At 38.6% G+C, this 20,817-nt stretch overlaps 2 protein-coding genes across 2 annotated transcripts in view; both read right to left on the bottom strand.

The window, feature by feature from the left end:
* Window positions 1-8,500, bottom strand: part of LOC120417586 (synaptojanin-1) — a 31,293-nt gene extending 22,793 nt beyond the window's left edge. Inside the window, exon 1 of the mRNA XM_039579697.2 lies at window positions 7,554-8,500. The gene's annotated coding sequence lies outside the window, so the exon portion shown is untranslated. The remainder of the gene's footprint in view (window positions 1-7,553) is intronic.
* Window positions 8,501-13,827: 5,327 nt separating this feature from the next.
* On the bottom strand, window positions 13,828-16,344 carry LOC120417596 (uncharacterized). The gene is made up of 2 exons (XM_039579709.2): window positions 15,413-16,344; window positions 13,828-15,107 (listed from the first exon to the last, which is right to left on the bottom strand). Exons 1-2 carry the CDS (start codon window positions 16,114-16,116, stop codon window positions 13,952-13,954), a joined length of 1,860 nt encoding a protein of 619 aa, XP_039435643.1. The 5' UTR covers window positions 16,117-16,344; the 3' UTR covers window positions 13,828-13,951.
* Between the last annotated feature and the right edge of the window lie 4,473 nt (window positions 16,345-20,817).

Raw genomic sequence — 20,817 nt, 5'->3', positions numbered from 1 at the left:
ACGAATTTTGTCCGATATCATTTCATTATTGATTGATCGAGATGCTATGGCAACTTTGACAAATCAGAACAGTACTCAACATGAATGAAAATTAACGATTCTGGCTGTATTACTTGCCCCGCTGACTGCCTAATGTAATTCTGATAATTGTTATCTTTAATCTAAATCCTAAAATTACTAAATGTAAAATCTTCAAAGACCCTATTTCAATTTTAATTTGGAATTCGAATGAGAAACTATTTTTTTTGAAAACTTCGATAGGGGAAATGTCACATATGTAGCGGTTTGTTGTACATTTGTGATATTTCCACTATCGGAGAACCTCTTGGTCTCGACGCCAGCTTAACTCACCAGCAGTCGCGTTAGTATTCATTGTACACACGTTGTAAGGACATTTTAAGAGTGCCCAAAATACGCGACTTCTAGATGGTTAAGCCAAAAGACATCGATAAGCCTTGGTGCTACGGCAAAGCGGGTTCTCATCAGCATGGAACGATATCCATTGTGTTAATAAAATGGAAGTTTTAACAGTATTTGGAACAATACAATTAAACCCTCAATTTCATTACCATGACGGAACTATCCATGCCCCTTGACAAAATGAGTACTATAACGATCTATATAATACTCCCCTGGCAAGGCCCAAGGTAAAAAGTAATATTTTTTAAAATTATATTTTTTTCTGAAAATCTAATGAAATTTTTCGGTTGGAAGTTTCACTTGTTTCATGTGACTTTGCCATTTTTTTTTTAAATGTCATTTTTTTCTGGGTCAATTTTGGGTGTGTTTTCAGGTTTCACTAACATTCCTTATATGTTTTGTAAAAATAAGTATGCAGTAAATTTTGTATTGTCCCAGACTGTGCCTTTACGCATTTTTCTACTAGTTAAATAACAATGGAAACGTTCTATAGTAGAAAATGTGAAAAACAAGCAAAAACATTAAAAAGTGACTGTAAAAAAATGAAAAAAAAAATTTAGGCAAATATAATGATAAGAGGTGGTAGAATAAGCCTGATACTATCAAAAACAAGCATAAACCAAACATGATAATTGCAAATAGAAATACTAAAAATTAAACAAGAAAATTAAAAACAAGGGAAGTTAAGTTTTTCGTAGAACAAAAGTTGCTCCATAATAACCTCCTAAACACGGGAAAAATATAAATTTTCGAAAAAAATGGGCATTAGAGGGTTAACCTTTCGCGAGTCGCGCTTGAGTACTTCGTGCATTATTTGTAAGGATGTTTGTAAGAAAGGCTAAAGACGTGACTTTTCGTAGGTTAAAAAATGACAAATATCAATATTAACCTTCCAAAATATCGGAAGCAATTCTCTGAGTTTGCGGTCATTCGATTTTTTTTGTGTTTTTTAATCCAGCTGAAACTTTTTTGGTGCCTTTGGTATGCCCAAAGAAGCCATTTTGCATCATTAGTTTGTCCATATACTTTTCCATACAAATTTGGCAGTTAGTGGTACGCTGGAAGTGGGGACGCGTTGTCGTGATTATTCAGGTTAATTTTTTTGTGTGCTTTTGTGTCGCTGTTCGTATGGGGTGAGTGATTGTGGTAATCGAATGAGAGTGCATAATTGGCAAAGGGAGCGCGTTGTCGTAAAAAATATTCGGAGTGAAAAGTTTTTTTTGTGTGCCTTTTGTTTCGCATTTTTGTCGTGAATTGTATGCTGCGACGAGGCCACGCGCTTGCCTTACTGAATTATTTGCGTCTTGAGCGTCATTTTCGTTGAGTAATTTGTGTTTTATGTGCTTGTGTAATTTTAATTAACTGTTTTGTGATTTTCAAAGCCCTTTCTATATCAACGTTGATCGGAAGGCACGGCGTCGGGTAAATTGTGTTTACATTTTTTGAATAAGGTTTTATTTTTTTACGGTGAAAAAGCCATTTCTATATAATGATCGAAAGACGCGCTGACATTTTGGAACGTCGAGATAATAGTGGAGCAAAATAACTGTGTGTGAGTGATTTTGTGTGTTAACCAGACCCTCTCCGATTTCAATGAAACTTTGTAGACATGTTATCCTAGGCCTATATAAGCCATTTTTGTGTATATGGAGCCAATTGTACTCGAAAATGACATTTGAGAATAGCGTAAGTTATTTAGATATTTTTGTATTCTGTAATTTAAAAATTACTGTACCTCGAAGGCGTGCATCGTACCAAAAAGTGGTAAAAGACAAACATGTAGGAAATTGGACGGGCTTTCTGAAAAAAAATACACTGAAAGAAAAATACACGCCACTTCTATGGAATTTTTAAATTTTTATGTTTAAAAGTTAAATTTTAAGGTGAAGTCACGATTTTTTTTCGCTCAAATTTTTTGAGGAAGTAGCCTAAAATGTGACAAAAAGACTCACGAAAAATGCAGGATGGTCTCTCCTAAAAAAATACAAAAATCATTTACTAAAACTGTGCTCTAAACGTCAAAATTTTCAAAAACCGATAGTGGTAATCGATTTTCCAGACAATTTTACATAAAAGTCTCCATATTGACCATTGTCCTAAGTCCATTCCTTGCGAAGTTACAGCGGTTTTAAAAATAAAAATGTTGAAAAAACAGCTTTTTTGGTGGTTTTTGGCATTTTCTATATGACAGACTTGATTTTTCAGTCTCGAATATATATTTACCGGAAAGCTTGTCCAATTTCCCATAAGTTTGCCTTTGACAGCTTTTATATTTGACTCGTTTTAATAATTACTTAAGATGATATACTATCCAGATTTCTAACACACTGAAAAAAATATTCTGTTTTCAGTTATGAGCAATGTAATTGAGTTTATATCTGTAAGCCCATGCACCCAATTGAAAAGCTGTCAAAGGCATACTTTTGGGAAATTGGACGAGCTTTCCGGTAAAAATATTTTCGAGACCGATATTGCGATTTAAAAAAAACAGTATTGATTCAAAAAATCATCACTCCGTCAAAGATTTTTTGCCCATTCTGGAAATTTTTGAAAAGTTGGCATTTGATGTCCCCGAAAACATATTTGAAAAAAAACAGTGTTTTTTTTTGCTAGTCAAGTTTTAGTGACAAAATGTGAAATAAAATATCACCCAAAATTGTTTTTACCGTGTATAATTTTTTTTCAGTGTAGTCCTTATCCATACCTACAACTTTGCCCAAGACACCAAATCGATCAAAAAATTTCTTCAAAAGATACAGATTTTTGAATTTTAATATATCATTTTTGTATGGACAGCTGCCAAATTTGTATGGAAAAGTATATGGACAAACTAATGATGCAATATGGCTTCTTTGGGCATACCGAAGGCTTTATGTTTCAGCCGGATCAAAAAATACAAACATTAAAATTAAGAAGAAAAAAAAAGGCCGAATTCGTAGGGAATTGCTCTCGGTGTCTACTTTAGTTTTGAAAAAGACCATTGAGATAATTACTTAGACAAAACATTATCAAAAACTAAACTTTTTTTCTGAAAAAATCATGAGAATTTGGTTTTAAAATCCAATTCAATTCCTGAATATCGATTAAATCCAAGAATACTGACACTGTTTTGTTGAATAAAGATTTCGGCAGATTTTCCAAGAAGCAATTCGTAAAAACTACAAAGTATTCCACACAAATAGATCACATTCTAAATGTGTTATACATTCCAGCCAAAGACAAATACAAATCAGCGGAATACCCTCGAGAAACCCATATGATTATCGCGCCACGTCTGCAAACGACCAAACGATGGATGATGGTACTAATTATGAGCATCATCGCTCTTTTTTTATTTCTCTGGAAATGCAGACATCTTCAACAGAAGACAAAAAAACAGCTAAGGTGTGTGAGGGGGAGTCCAGCACCAGTGCGCCAACCACAAGATCCCCCCAGAGTTTGGGATTACCTTTTGATCTGGTCATTCGTTCGTTCTGTGGGCTATCTCACGACCTGGCCATTTTCCCACGACTAATAAATGGTAATTATATACCACTTGAGGGGCAGTGTTGCCGGCTGTGCGGCTATAAATAAACTAAACTCATTCAGAATCACAAACTTTTTAAGCCAAGCAAAAACTTATATTAATGAAATCATGTACAACATTGTCCTCAATTTGTCATTTTATCAACACCTGAGAGAGACGCAGAGCATACCTTTTACTACAGGTCTAACCCCTGGAGGATTACCTTCAAGCAATTGCCGCTGCAAACATGGAAGAGCTTTTTTGATACATCTGCTTCGCTTTGCCGTTTCCAGATGGGAAAAGGATTGTGCCCAAATGTTTCAGAATCGATTCGTGTCGTTTTTAACTGTTTTACTGGTTTTGTATCAGTTTGCTTTAATGGAAGACTTAGGACTATGACATGCCGAAATTATTTCGGTTTGTTTTTTTTTAAATCTACGTTGTCGTGGTATCTTGTCGCCCGTCGACGTTCCGTGAAAAATGCGTTTAAATGTTTGACCTTGAATAAACAAAAAATAGACCACGCAATGTATAGAATAACAAACACGTTTTGTTTGGTTGACTGTTATGTGCTATGTATGAAGTTTGGTTGAATTTGGTTGCCGAAGTCCCAAGTTTTCATTAAAATTGTTTACGGTAGTTGGGCATTTACGTGTGTCAAACGCGTTCTGAACTACTCTTCCTTTGGCTAATTGCCACAATTTTCAGGTTGTGTCAAAATAGCACGAAAAGTCGTGAATCGTCTTTCATATGAAGAGCGACAACAATTCACGGAGTTTTTTTTTGGGTTTTTTTGGGCAAAAAAAATTTATAGTATAAATCCAGAGTTTTTTTTTGAAAAGGTCCTATAAGCTATTGTCTTTCATATGTGTATAGGACCTAATCAAAAAAATGTCGAGAAATATACATTTTGCAAAAAAAAAACACCTCGGACGACCCCTAGGGGAACGTCTATAAAAAATTCACTTTAAAGGTATTGAGTTCCTTTTCGACCCAAACTTTAAAAAATCGTCAAAAATCCAGTTTTTGACCGATTCTGGTTCTATTGGTCACAAATGAAAGCTTAGGATGTCCCCTTTCCGAAACCTACCGGAACCGGGAACAAAACCGGATTTGGTCACAGTGGCCATCGGGAATCGGCTAAAACCGAAAAAAGACCTTTTTGAGACCCCAACTTTGACGACCTGTATTTCCGGCAAATTTCAGCCAATCAGAATGCTTCGGGTTGCATTCGACGGGTATTTACCTGTACTTTGACCTCAAATATAAATATCAGGGCCAGGTGACCTACCGGTTCCGGAAATCTGGAACTTCCGAAAAGTTCATGTTTTACAGTTTTTCACGTATACCAATACACTCATGATAGTTGAAATTGATCCATAAAACATACTAAAAACATGATTGCCCGAACTGCTCTGGAGTGTTACTGGCCACTTCCGGGTAACCTGGAACCGATGAACGGCCAACTTGACTTTTTTGATGAAAACCCGTCATGTTTTACATCAAACTCCATGAAATTTAATGATATGTCCATCTTTGGTGATGCCGTTGTTCACCGAGCCATCCTGGCCAATCTGGAAACGTTTACCGGTGGCCCCTTGGGGACACTTCCGGAATATGAGAGAACCCCTATCATCCGACATATCAAACTTTATGAAATTGAATGATATATCAATCTACGGTCATGCCGTTGTTCGCTAACCCTTTCATGCCAATCTGGAACTAATCAATCAAATTAAAAAAAAAAAATGATTGTTCCGGAAACCAAGACCGCCTTTAAAGGGTGAAGTTGAGTTTTATTTTCAATGATTGGCATTTGAGACAAATTCCAGAAAACTTTTTCATGTTCGTTTTCGTTTTCGTTTCGTTTTACGGAGCAAGGTGGGGGACGCGGCCTCAAGTCAGTCCAAGTCCGGTTTCTTGTGGAAAAAAGGGTAGTGGCCGAACTAGTATTGCATACAAAATGAACACCACCGGAAGATATAGGGGATCGGGAGGGGGAAGGTGTAAGAAAATTAGTGTAGGTGTGAGTAGTAAGAACTTGGATGACTTGAGCAGTTACGGTAATCTAAGTTTAACACTGAATAAAGGAAATCTGAAATTATGATCCAAAGTAAAAAGGCCCGGAGAAATTAAATTATGAGTTAATCAAATTTAAAGGAAATTAAAAAAAATACTGGAAAACAAAAGATGGAAACTAACTTGTCTAGGGAATATAAATCTTGAGGACTTTTCTCTGGGCCCCGTCCTATCGCGTCCGTCAGTAGTCTTGTCGTACATTACAACTAGAAGCAGATCTGCTAATTAAATAGTACACTCCGACCAGTTCAACTGATCATTTAAGTCCAATTATTAATTTACGGAAAACCAACTAACTTGAATCAACAACCTAAACTAAACTGTCTGAAAGTAACTTGAATGTCAAATCCCCGAAATTATAATTGCCAAGCCAAACATTCCTTTACCTTGTATTTAAACCTGACTTGCCGCTTCCAAAACCAATAAACATAAATGAACAGTTCATACTTTACAAGTTGAATTTCGTGCCTTCCATTTCATTAGGGCACAGAAGCTCTGCAAACAAGAGTGTATCCCTATCATACCTAATATAAACTGTCAATTGAGTGAAAAAGATGAACTCCTGTTCACAAAACCCTTGTGTCCATTTGAAATGTTAGGCTCCATTTGATCGTCAAAACTCCTGTAAATCCTCGATTCGCAACAATGGTCGATACAACCATAATCCGAGAACCGTTAGTTCAACAGATTAACGAATTTTGTCCGATATCATTTCATTATTGATTGATCGAGACTCTATGGATGTTTTGACAATTCCGAATGGTTAGTATATCACTTAAATTATAATCAGAGATTCTGATAGCCTCACTTAACTCGTTTACACAGAGCTGTCGGCCTGGAATTATTAAACAATCTAAAGTTACAAAAAAAACTAGCTATTCCGAGTGCCTTGCAAAAAACTTATTTATTAAAATACCAGATCCTAACCTAACACCCTCATTAAGATAAGAAAAAATCACGCTTCTGTTTTTGTGATTAATTAAATTATTTAATATAATCCCACAATGCCCAGAAGAGACCTCTTACTGTTGTGCGTAAGCGTTGCTTTGCTTTATGAATTTCTACCTAAGCTAACGATGTATCAAAAAGATTTAAACCTGTTCCTACCAGATTTTATAAACAAGAATATTGAGATGCAAATAAAAAAATCAATATCTTGCAATTTTACATAGTATAAAAGTTGTGATTTCTATCAACACAAGTATATAAATATAAAATAAATGTGTGATATATATCAACATCGGAAACCATCTTGGCAAATAGCCCTGAAACGACGGCAACGTGTGGCTCCATCTCCAGGGAAATTCCAGAAAAACTTTTTCATGTTATGGGAAAATGTTGGATTTTGGTATTCAGAAATTACGAAAGACATTATAAAATCGTTCATTGTCGTGCCGTCCCCCTTCCTGAACGTTTTTGAAAAACAATTTTTCAACGAAACCTTATCTGAGTCAGTTGAGTTTCGCGATAAAAATGTTTGGCAACAATGCACCCCTTTTATTGATGACATGATGATACACACAACACACACACAAATTATCGCACATACCTTTCGCTTTCTTCTTTGTTGGGACTTCGTCCTTCCGTCCGTCCGTCGGCGCACGGATGATAACTCCAAGCAGACGTTAAACGCCCCCGCGCCAAGGTTCTCTCGTCTAACGACAATCGGCACACACGACACAAAAACTAGCTTCTCAACTTTCTCGGGGTGATTCCCATGAACTTCGCACAATCAGCACTTAATAATTCCAATGAAAACAACAACAAAAATTTCAGAAGAGGGCCGTCTTGTTGTTCCGTGGGAATGCAGCAGAAAATTTCTGGAGTGACGTAAGAGCCCTCAAAACCCCCGCCGCGTCCAGAGTCCCGACCTCTGTCTGGTCCAGGCAGCAGCTGGTTGGTGTCGTGTCGTGGAATGTCTCTCCTGATCTCCTCCACGAACCTCCTCCCCTTAATTTCTCTTCGCCGTGGCAACACCACCCAACGATGGCCTTTTGCCCTTTTCCCAGCGCACAAAAGGAAAAATCTTCCTCCTCAAAACACCATCCGGAACATTCTCCGTCACACTCTTTTCCCGGAAACCCCGAAGCTAACCACAGCAGGAAGTGACGCGGAAGGACATGTTGGTCACGCGCGACGACCCGGAATCCGACGAACTGGACTCGCACACAATATTTTCACCCCGATATGTGGACCGCCGTAAAAGTGGTCCGTTCTGTTCGTTTGACGTTTGGCGAATGAAAAATCGATCGCACGGCTGGTCCTCTTCGTTTCTTGTGGGCGCGCACTGATTTTGATGTTCGGCGCTGGAACCAGCAAACAACACGGCGGAACTAGCTCGCGACGGAACTTGGCCGGGTGGAAAGGGTCGCGAACGCGGCGGAAAACATTTTTCGAACAGGTTTGCACAATTTTGAAACGAAATCAGCGTAATTTTACCGAAAATTGAGGATTAAATTTGTTTACACGATTTTGATTGCAAGAGGAAGTTTTGCATCTGTCACTTGCCAAAGTGCTTTGACGTATGCAGGTTTGATGGATTTGACCAGAGTCTCGGCCCGAAACTTCAAACACGAACAAAAGCAGCGAACCGAAGATTGGCAATGACGTTTTGGAATTTTGACAGTTTGGAACGCATGAATTACCCCATTATCGGTTTCCCGCATCCCGCATAATCAAAAACCATCGGGGGAATAGTCCAAACTATATTACTACTAAAAGAGATGTAGTAACCACATACTTAACCATTATCATATAGTTACGGCACTATACAAAACCATAACGAAACTGATCGTCAAATGATGACGTTTTTATTGAAGTAAATCTAATGATTCTAACTATTTTTGAACTATTTGGGGTACAATAACCTTACACTAAACAGTTCGGATTGTTTAGACAACGTGACTCAACGAAAAAATGTACAAGTCCAAATAGTTCAAACAATTTATCAACTTTATTGAGAACAATATAGCAAAATTCCACAGATTTTAGATTTTTATAGTCAGAACCTATAAGAACTAAAAACCTACTATAAATGCTATAGTAGAACACAATTGATGGCGGCCACATTTTTTTCGATATGTTTGTATAATCCAAATAATTTGTCAACTTACATGAAGTAAAATTACTATACACCATACTATTTTGAATTAAAAATTTCTATAAGTCCAAATAGTTCAAACAATATTTCAACAGTATGGAGTACAATTACAGTTTGTTATATAATCCAACTATATGTTAAACGATTGGTACAAAAATTTCAACTTTTATCAAGTAAATTGATCACAGTCGATTCCTCTGGATGATAGAGAACCTTCAACACCCCCACTTCTCCTCAGATTATCAGAAAACTCCCCAAAAGAAGAAAAATGTTACGAGGGCTCATGAAATTGACTTTCACTATTCCAGAAAAAGTAGGCATGCTGTTCTTACCATACACCAAAAATATGTGTACTACATGGTGGACTATTACTGTTCACTATAAAATGAGTCAATTGTTTGGACTACTTGGACTTATCGAAAAATACTTGCCCCCGAGCTTGCTCCCTTCTAACAAAACATGTCACCAAAACCACTGAAAAACCACCAACAGATATAGATCAATCGGATAAGGCGGCAGCAGTTCGGCAGCAACGTAAATAACATCACATATAATGGCGGTAAACATTCACCAACTTTCGATAGAACTTAAAAATCAAATTTGATTATATCCGAAGTAGTTATCACAACAATTGTAGGGTTCATTTTTGCGGTCTTTTTTAAAGTGTCGGCAAAGTAGTGTCGGTAAAGTAGTTTTTCAGAAACTATATAGGGAATAGTCAATTTTTTGGGCAATGACTATTTGACGTAAAATCCAAGTTTATAAAAATATTTACATATGTATGAAAACCTCATATAGTTTTCTGCCTAACAACTAATTTCTCATATAGTAAAATCGACCAAAACTATTTTGGGAATGGAATTAATGGTTTGATATATCGTACATATATAGTTGGGTTACAATTTAATGAATAGTAGAGACCATTTGATAAATAGTTGAGTAACTATTTGTCATAAAGTAGTTATATAGTTCATGACTATGCGGGATGGGTGATGTGGAAATTGTTGCACATGGTTGAAGTTGGGAATTTTGCAACTTAATTTAATTTATGCTAAATTTCAAAATTTAAACATGAATCTACAGCGAATCGTTGTGAAAACTAAAGATACACTAAAGGCACGATGATTTGATGCGCAATCTTTATCAGAATCGCGATAAAAGAGGTTTAAATTGAAAAATAATAATAAAATAAATTCTGGTCTAGAATTTAACGAAATTGTGTCTGTTTTGTAAGACTTAATGTTATTGCACAATGGTTATAGAATTTTTTACAAAAAAAAGTAAATTTTTCGGTTCGTCCACAAACAATCTTATGTTTGTAAACAAACGACGCCATATTGCCAATGTTGTTCGGTAGCTCATATCAGGCCATCGCCGGGGCCCTGGATTTGACAGATTAAAAAGTGTACAAGGTACACGTTGCACAAAACTAGTTCAAATTGGGTACTAAAGCCATATGTTAATTTTTATGTACAACGGTAAAAAACACGATCAAAAACCATTTGTGATCACTTTTTTTCATTTTAATGCAAATATTTTTTTTGACAAGACAACATTTTTTCGATGGATCAACTATGGTCCCATTGGAACGAGCTGTCAAGTAGGAGCTTTTCTGTCAAGAAGGACCGCGAGGTTAATTTTTCAAAATTGATTTAAAAATCCATTTTGTACTCAGAAAAATAAGCTTTATCGCTGTAAAAATTAATATCAGCAATATAAGCTTCATTTTAGGACCCAATTGGGTCCTAAGAATGAAGCTCAGAAAAATAAGCTTTATCGCTGTAAAAATTAATATCAGCAATATAAGCTTCATTTTAGGACCCAATTGGGTCCTAAAATGAAGCTTATATTGCTGATTTTAATTTTTACAGCGATAAAGCTTATTTTTCTGAGTACAAAATGGATTTTTAAATCAATTTTGAAAAATTAACCTCGCGGTCCTTCTTGACAGAAAAGCTCCTACTTGACAGCTCGTTCCAAGGGGACCATAGTTGATCCATCGAAAAAATGTTGTCTTGTCAATATTTTTTTTTGCATTAAAATGAAAAAAGTGATCAGAAATGGTTTTTAATCGTGTTTTTAACCGTTGTACATAAAAATTGACATAGGGCTTTAGTACCCAATTGGGTACTAAAGCCCTATGTCAATTTTTATGTACAACCACAGACAAACAGACATGAAAGTTAGAACAAATTTTTGCTCAAAAAGTGGGACCAGTTTAAATTTGAATTTGGTTTGCTCACTAACGACATCTATCTACGATTCCTAAAATCTCTCTCTCCCAAATGACAACTGGACATGTGTATGTATGTATGAGTATTAATGACAGATAACCAAAAGCGTGCATCAAAGGCCATCACAACAAAACGTTGCAAGGCATTGTAAAGAAAAATGGTTTGCTTTCGATACAAGAGAGAAGACGTTCCGTTTCGACGGAAATTCCGCATGAATCGAGGCTGAATGGACAGTTTATTTCTCCCGGCCAAGTAAAGTCTCACAATGCAAGCGAGTGCCGTGCAGCTGACAACAATAAAACGGTCGCCAAAACATCTTCTCCTGCCGGTTGTAAAGGAGGTTTAGAAGAATTCTTGACTTTTTTTTGATAAGGTCCTATAAACAAATGTAAACATTGAGTGTATCCCTTTCACACCTTATGTCAAAGTCCATCGGAGTAAGCGGGATACACTCAATGTTTACATTTGTTTATAGGACCTTATCAAAAAAAAGTCAAGAACGAGGTCAAGAATTAGTCATTAATCGGTTCCTAGCTTAAAAACGATGGGTCGGAGTAGGTTGGCGGTGGAAGACTCCACCCACCTCGAAGTCATGATTTGGAGCCGGATCGATCATTACGGAGACCATGCACTTGATTCCGCCGAATGAATAGAACCACGAGGTGGTTCCGTCCGGCCGCTTTCAGAACCTGTTGCCCCGGTGGATTCAGCTGCGCTTTTTATGCGGTTTGCCTGGGCAGATGGTTCCATCCGAGGTTCCATCGGAGCAGTTTCTTTAATAATCGCTGCAAAAGTGGAACATGCCACCTACTGCACAGCCACGATCTTTTCGGCGCGTTTGTTTCAACGTTTGTGTTGACTTGGTGGAAGACCCCACCCGTCTATCGGTGGGTAGAATGGCCCTGTACTTATTAGGTTTACTCGTGATTTTATTTGACACGACCTGGTCCAGAATACTGCAGTGTTGCCCTAGAATAAGCTGACCTAAACAGCGACATTTTTTCAAAGCGTTGGCCATTCTACCCACCGATAGACGAGTGGGGTCTTCCACCAAGTCAACACAAACTTGGCAACAAACGCGCCGAAAAGATCGTGGCTGTGCAGTAGGTGGCATGTTCCGCTTTTGCAGCGATTATTAAAGAACTGCATCGATGGAACCATCTGCCCAGGCAAACCAGCACTCCGCATAAAAAGCGCAGCCTAGAGCGCAGCTTAATCCACCGGAACAACAGGTTCTGAAAGTGGCCGAATGGAACCACCTCCGAGTTCTGTTCATTCGGCGGAATCAAGTCTCCGTAATAATCGATCCTACTTCAAAACACGACTTCGGGCCACGTGTTGTCGACAACCAAAACAAAATAAAAATGAAAGCTCAAAGCTGTCATTTGAAAGAACTGTTGCTGAGCACAAGGGCGCCTCTGGTGGTGAATCCGAAAGGTATTCACCATGCTTTTAAATTTTTGAAAAATGACCGTTACATTTTTGGGACAAGTTAGTGACCTCGACTTTCATGTCTGTTTGTCTGTGGTTTGGAGTCCAAAATTGGGTACTAAAGTCCTATGTAAAATTTTATGTACTGCGGTAAAATCACGATTAAAAACCATTTCTAATAACTTTTTTTCATTTTAAAGCAAAAAAAAATTGACAAGACAACATTTTTTCGATGGATCAACTATGGTCCCCTTGTAACGAGCTGTCAAGTAGGACCTTTTCTGTCAAGAAGGGCCGTGAAGTACATTTTTCAAAATTGAATTCAAAATCCATTTTAAATCCTTTGCCGCCGTTCAAAGGGTCATTGTGCTCAGAAAAATAAGCTTTATCGTTCTGCCCACCATTGAAAAAACGGCTAATATCCACTTTTGGCAAAAACGAGATATTAGCACCAGGTGGTAGAGGATGTTCCAACGCATCTTCTGCAACTTGAATTTTAATGAAATAGTGTTTAGACATGGCTGCCGATGCGAAAAACCAAACGGCTAATATGCCACTCTTATGGGAAATTGCCTTGACGGAGATTTTGTGACAAACACTAAAACGCGTTTTTCTCGGAATACTTCATTTGGCATAATAGCCGAATTTTCAATTATGGGCAGCGTTGTGAACAATAATATCACCAATTTAAGCTTAATTTTAGGACCCAATCGAAAGGTCTTTAGAAGCACTTCGAAATGTGCCATAAATATCCGGGACTTTTCTCATAGCTTTTGAAATTTACTGTTAAAAACTGATATTTTTCAAATCCAAATATCTTTTTGCAACATCTTCCAACACCCAGACTTCCTTAGGTCAAAAGTTTAATGGACTGTAAGCCTATGAAATTAACTTTATGGTAAATCGCATTTTTTCTCATAGTTTTTATTACTTTGAGACTGTCGAAAACACTTTCTGTAAGCTTTAATTTATAGCCAAAGTGCTGATAGCTGGAACACAGAAATGTGATTAGAAAATAAGTCTTAAGTAACAGATCAGACCAAATGTTTTGTAAAATTAATTCGTATTTTATTTATTTATTGAATGACGTTCTACATGATGTTTCTACTTAATAAATATCAATTTGGTTACATAAATTACACATAATATCAATAAATTACACAGCTTTTACACACATACTTCCTAATCCGAATCACTGATAACCTCCGCCTTGATGGTGTCACAAACCGGTATCATATTGCTAACCGGCGGACTATCCTGACTAGCGTCAGCATCCTTCACCGACTCCTCCTCCTCCATGGCTATTTCCTCGTTGGCAAATCGAAAAGACTGACTTCCTCCGTTAGCTTCATCCTCGCCACCGTCTTCATCCGCCGGCACGCTAACGGTGCTACTGTACGTTTGCAGCATGCTGTTCAGATCGTTCAGCGCTTCAACGAGCGAGCAGGCGATCTGCTTCTCGTTGGCGAACCGCTCACGCTCGACGTTCATCCGCGTCCTGGACAGGGCGAGACTTTCCCGCTGCAGCGATACCAGCTGTGACAGAAGGCTTTTGAAGCCTCCGGGTTGTTTGGCGGGTATCGGGGTTATTGTGACTGAGGAGGTGGTGGAGCTTGGTGGTTGGAGGTCGGTCGGGAGCTTCTTTTGGGACATCGTCATGAGGCTGGTGGCTGCTGTGATGACCGGTTTGGGTTGGATTGCGATCGGGGTTTGAGCTGGGGTTGTTCGTACGAGCGGGGTTGGGGCGATGACCTGCTTGGGACCTGCGGTTGTTATCAGCTGTTGTTTTTGGTTGCCGGCGGTGTTGACGAACAGGAACTTCATCGGCTGCTGGACGGCTGTGGCGCCGGAAGAAGCAATTGCGGTTGCCGGAGCGGGGAGGGTACCGGAGATTGAGACGGTTGGTTTGGTGTACAGTTGGATTGGGGAGTTGAAGTTGACGTTTGGAATGTTGGGAGTTTGGGGTTTGAGCAGGAAGTTGGTCGGTACGAGGGAGATCTTGCCAGCGGCACTGTTTGTGGTGCTTGTTGGGGTAGCCGATACAATGGTCATGTTTTGCGCGCTGGAAGCGGAAATCACGTTTGGATTGGAGACTATCGTCGAGATGTTGATGCCCGGTTTGCCGGCGTAGTTGATTATTTTGATTGATCCAGTAGGTGTTTGAATTGGTGCTGCGGACACGGTCACAGTCGCGGTGGACGTAGCAGTTGTAGTGATCGAGGACGATGCAGCAGTCGGCACCAGTGTTGAAGTCGAAGCTGCTGCAGTTGCCGGTGTTTTGGTCGATTTGGAAGCTTTACGCGATACTCTTCTGCGCAGTCGTGCCTTTCGACGTTCGCTGGAAGAAAGAGAGTGGCATCGTGGTGAGAAACACGTGTTTGGAGACCTGTTGCATGCGGGACCACGTGGTCGGATGCAATAACAGACGATGGAGCGTGCGCATGAACGCGTGAGAGCGGTATTCATTCGCGCTTAAGGTGGATAAGTTCACGCGAATGAACAACTGAATCTGGAGAATGAACGAATGAATCGTGGCTCTACTAAATTAGCGCATGCGTGTTACAAACTTGAGGGTGCAAAACAAACTTCATCTTTGAGGGTTGCTAATAAATTATCACAAAAAGAGGTGCATCTGATACTTACTCGTCTATGTCAAAGTCCGATTCGTCACTTTCTTCGCTGGGGCTGTCTTCCTCGTCATCGCCATCATTTTCAAAATCCGGATCATTAGGATCATCGTCTTCCATGGGTTCATCCTTTGGGATAAGCAGGTTGGGCTCTTTCAGCTCGACTTGTTCTGCATTTTTGAGCAACTCGTCGGTCCTGATTTCTTTATCGTCGTCAGTCACCAACTCAAGCTTGACCGCAACATGATCCGAAGATTGCTTGCCCGTTGAGGGTCCCGCTTCACCTTCCTGACTCAAAAGCTGCTGGTTGTTTCCGAAAATCGGTCTCGTCATAATCTCGTCCATAGCTTGAAAGTGCTTCCAAGAGGTCTCGTTTATGACCCCGGTGTCAAGATCTTTCTTGATACGGTTGTAAAAGCATTTGAGATTCTTAATCCTGGTATTAATCTCTTCCGTTGACCGACTGTATCCGTACTCGCGCATCTTTTCCCCCAACTTGGCAATAACCGGATGCTTCTTGTGCGTTGTTACAAGCGTCTTCTGGACCTGAGGATCGCCCCATAGCGATATCAACAGCTTCGTTTCTTCGCAGTCAAAGTTCGGATTACGGCAGTGCGGTTTCTTGGGACCACCCACCGACCCAATAAGCACCTTATTCGTGGACACCCACATGTTGAAAGAATTTCCGTCAGATCCACTGCGTTTGGAGCGTCCACTCATGTTTCACCAAGATCTGCGCAAACCCGTTCTTCACTTCTTCAGCTCGTCCGCAATTAATCACCACCAAACCGGTTCATAATCTACCAAAAAACCCCAGCACGAACCACAGCGCACTGACAAACTCGCACCAACTTGGAAAAATCGATAATTTTTCACCAACCCTCTTCCTTAAATCCTGCAGGGTGTGCTGTTCACGCTTGCGGAACGGGCTGGTTACCAGTCGGTGCTGCTGCACCACTCAGACTAGGGGTCCGTCGCGCGTAGGAAAACTCACCCCCGGTGGAAATCGTAAATATTGCGGTGCGCAAGACGCACATGCGCCCAGCCGGCCGGCGTATGGAGGGTTCACGCGTATACGCTTCTGGGCCGCATGCGCGCCCTAGGCGTACACACAAAGCGTCGCGCCAAGTAGAACCGTGAAGCGTCGTGAACCACGTGCCTTGGGTGAACGTAAACAAGCCGCGACGGCGTGAAGTGAGGGAGATAAACAGGGGCGTGAATATGATGGGGTGAAGGGTTCATCGGAAAAGCTTGAGGGGAAAATTGGCTGAATGAATTGATGTATGAAAGGCTGGTATCTGGTGCACTTCCAACATCACGATGAGTAAAGAATACGGAAAGTTCATGAGTAATGGGTGATTTAATCGATTTATTGTGGATGTAAATAAAAAAAAATATCATATTAATATTTAATTCTCCAGCAAAACCAAATCAACGTTAAAAAACCCGAAAATGTTTCGATTTTGTTCGAAATTGAGTTAGGAGTTATTGCCTCAAATATTTAATTATAACTTATTACAACCTTTCTAATGGTATCTGGACCTAACAGTCTTTTCCGAAAATACATGACAACACGTGACGTAATTTTCGAGGGGGGGTCGGAGCTAGCGTGACAAAGTGTGACATGGGGGGGAGGGGGGGGGGGGGTAATGGTGTTATTTGGCCGATTTTAGCGTGACATACTTTATGGATGACGCCTTAGTTTCTAAGCATTTCCATTTCATGAATACTATAATTACCTTAATTCAGTAAATAAGTATTATTCTTACATTAAAAATGGAAATATTTTCGGAATAATTAAGCTATAACTGTAGGGTCCTAACACGGCTAGCGCACAATTTGTTGTTTCTAATTAACACAAGTTTCCCCACATTGTCAAGCATACGAAGGATGACACAAAACGAGGAACAAAGAAGCTGCGCGGCCCCACTTGTTGGGCGGCTCTCCCTTTGTGCGGGGAGAATGCAACGAGCAGCGAGGACGAGGAGTAAAAAAAAAAGTTTTTAAAGGCGAAAGAAACCATTTATGCACAGAGGAAAACTTAAAAAAATATATAATAAACACAAGGTAAGCGCATTTTAGTATTAATGAGTGCAAATAAAAAAAAAGGATTTTGTCCAGTAATAATTGGTAATTGCTTTTGCTGCATCAATCATGTGCAGGCAGCGGGGCCAGCGTGGTTGTTTTGCAGGATTGATCGTGATTTTAGGCGTCCATTTTTTTGAAGTGATTAATGTTAGTTGTTTTACCAGCTTATAAGTATTAGCAAGATAATGAGGTTTTCACATTGCACAATAAACTAGGCTGCGGTGGTGGCTTATATTGTTTCCCCGTAAAAAAAAAACATAAATAAATAAAAAAAATCGGTAAATAAATAAAGAAATGAATAAATAAATAAAAGAAAATCTGTCTATTTGGCACAACATTCATTGAGACTAGAACTTTTGTGCGGTCTTCATTGGGTTTAAAATGTGAAAATAAGTTATTTGTTTTGTTATACAAGAAAGTATGTTGTGTTAATCTGAGTTAGAGATGGAATTGCTAATTAATTGTTTGATTTTGTGTAATCTCATTAGTAACCGATTTAAGTAAAATCAAAAAAAATATTATTGAATTTGAAATGGGATAAATGAACTTGAGTTTAGCCTTGTGAAAGCTGAGCAGTGTTTTTAATAAAATGGGCATTGGGAGATTGACTATGTGATATGCAGCATAATCGTGGAAATAGTGAAACTGTGGAGTTTTTAGGATGTGAGCTAATGTATTGATTTGCGAAGGTGTTTTTTATGAGCGAAAAGCTGAGGGCTAAGTAGAAAAGAGGTCCTCCAGTTTGAGAACTGGAGGGACTTCCAGTTTGGGAACTGGAAGGAGTGCAAGCCTGGGGGCTGAAGGAAGAGGACCTCCAGTTTGGGAACTGGGAGGACTTCAAGCCAGGGGGCTGATGGAATAGAAACCTTCCAGTTTGGGAATTGGAAGGTCTTTCAGCTTGAAGGATGAAGGAGGAAATAAACTTCCAGTTTGCGAACTTGAAGGATCAAACTAGGTATTATTTTATATCAGATAACTTTGGGCAACTTGTTTTAATTGTTAAGTTCTGCTCGTGTGGATCAATCATAACGCGCACAAGATTCACACTCCTGATGTCACCGTGCCGGACAGGAAGGACTAGTGGTTGGTACAAGCAAAAATGACCGACAGCATAACGTTAACTTTGTTTCGTAAAGAAAATAATTATAGATACAGTCATCCCACATATTCGGAACACCCACAAATTCGGAACACTTTTGTGATGATTTGTCAATAGCATGCCAAATGCAGCTTTTCTCTCGACCCTACTATTTTTATAACCTTTATTTGGTCATTTTCTTGCTATTTCACTAGTAAAAGTAGTACTTTCTGAACAAAAAACTTCATTTCAAGACTATTTTATCCAGAGCAGCAAAACACTGCCTCCAAATTGCCTGTTCCATGATTGTGGGATGTTATTGTGCCTCCCACAATTTTGGAACACCTGTATTTCGACGCCAACATTTCAAAAAGCATCATGTACAAACCATGCGTTTTGAGGAAAACGCATTTGAATGTTGAGCATCCTTTTTCAATTCCCATTTTAATATAAAAGCAAAATAAGATGTTCTAATAATAACAAACGATGAAAAACGTTGCTTTTATTGATACTTGATCATCCAAATTCAATAAAACATTATTTCCGTCGTTTTATTTAAGAAAAACAAACATAACTTCTTTTGAAAACACCAACGTCTATATCACCCTGCTGTCATTGAGGGGGACGCTTTGTTATGATTCGTTTTTCTTCACCGAATGTACATGGCGCTTTGTTCATGATGCTTTTTTTTCGTCACGAGGTTTATGTAGTCTTTTGTTTGACAGGTTGACAGGGCTATATAAACAGGGACTGCTGATGGCAGAGATTTTGTTTATGTTACTTTATTTAAAATCATGATTAAACATACTTTACTGAAGTAACTTTTGCTCATTTTTGGTGGAGAGGTAGCTTATTAGGAGTACTTTTAGAATATGCAATAACCCAGAAAGTGTCAAAATGTACATGATGCCTTTTGAAATGTTACCGTCGATTTAACTGATATTTTAACAAAAAAAGTTATGAGACCATTCATAAAACATTACTAAGCATGAGTTTTATTGGTTTCGGATTGCGAAGTCACTCCTGGAGAGAATAAAAAGTTTGTTTACATCGTAAGAAAAAAGTGTTCCGAATTTGTGGATTTCAAGCGTCAATGTTTTTCTTTGAAAACTTGATATAAAACGTAAAAATGTACAGCCGGTCTATACATCAATCGAAAGATCGCAAGAAAAGCTTTCACATGAAGGTAAAAGCAATTCATTATGTTCAATTATTGACTTTATATGACTTGTTGAACATTGGCCGATCTGTAAACTGTTCCGAATATGAGGGATGAGTGTACCGTACAAATGTAACTGAGGAAGATTTTTAACAAAAGTGGATACACTAACCAAAACGTGAGAAAAGAAAGAAAAGGGGAATATCTGAATGATAAACATAATGATGGTTTATGTGCTTGTGGGATGCAATTACAATTTGGACAATGTGCAAGAAATAAAACAAAGTTGAAAATGATAAATGCCAATACATGAAGTAAAAAAAAAAAACAAAGTTAAGTCTTCCAATATCCGATATCTGAATTTACTGGTACAGTTCTGAAGTTTTAATGAAAAGGTGATGCGTGAGTGCTATGATTTTGTAGTAGCTGCACCAGATTGATGTTTGTGAACCGTTCGATTACTAGAGTCTTTATATCCAAAAAACTGTTTTTTTTGGGTATATTTGGAAAAATAGCTATGCCGTTGGCAGACGACAAACAATTGTATTTCCATGAAAAGAGATTAAAAGGTGTGAATATTAGCGAAGATTAAGTCGTATTAAAAAGTCATGTAGCATAAGACAGATAAGGAAGGTATGTCCCTTTGGTATAAACGAGCTGAAGTTATTGTTGAGAGAAGTATTTGACACTGTGAAAAAAAAAACACTGGTCAGAACTGACATCTATATATATAAAAAATTTGCGGTTTTGTTCGAACGCGAATCAGTTCAATACGGAGCGTCGGATCGAGGTGCTTTTTGTTGCGTTGGGTTCGTATAAGCCCAAGGAAGGTTCTTACGTTAACTAATTGACACTTTGGCCACTCTGGAACCGATTCCGTAGCATCGGCAAATTGTATGGAAAAAGTTACGTAAAATCATATTTTGATCACACGAGGCTGAATAGCCAAAAAATCAAAAACGTCAACAACCGAAAAATAGGCAGAACGAAGTTTGTAGGGTAAGGCTTGTTAGATATAAAATTGTTTAAGTCTTAAATAGTTAGGTTCTGCTCAAATGTTATTCTAATTACAATATACATGTACAATACCCGCATA

The sequence above is a fragment of the Culex pipiens genome, chromosome 2 (assembly GCF_016801865.2).
Source record: "Culex pipiens pallens isolate TS chromosome 2, TS_CPP_V2, whole genome shotgun sequence".
NCBI lineage: Eukaryota > Metazoa > Arthropoda > Insecta > Diptera > Culicidae > Culex > Culex pipiens.
This window is presented reverse-complemented; position numbering and strand designations above follow the sequence as displayed.

Excerpts from the sequence above, each read along its gene's own strand:
- LOC120417596 (XM_039579709.2), bottom strand. The coding sequence starts at position 16,116 with ATGAGTGGACGCTCCAAACGCAGTGGATCTGACGGAAATTCTTTCAAC. Across the intron at positions 15,108-15,412 it reads TCGGACTTTGACATAGACGA|CGAACGTCGAAAGGCACGAC; the intron begins GTAAGTATCAGA and ends TCTTTCTTCCAG.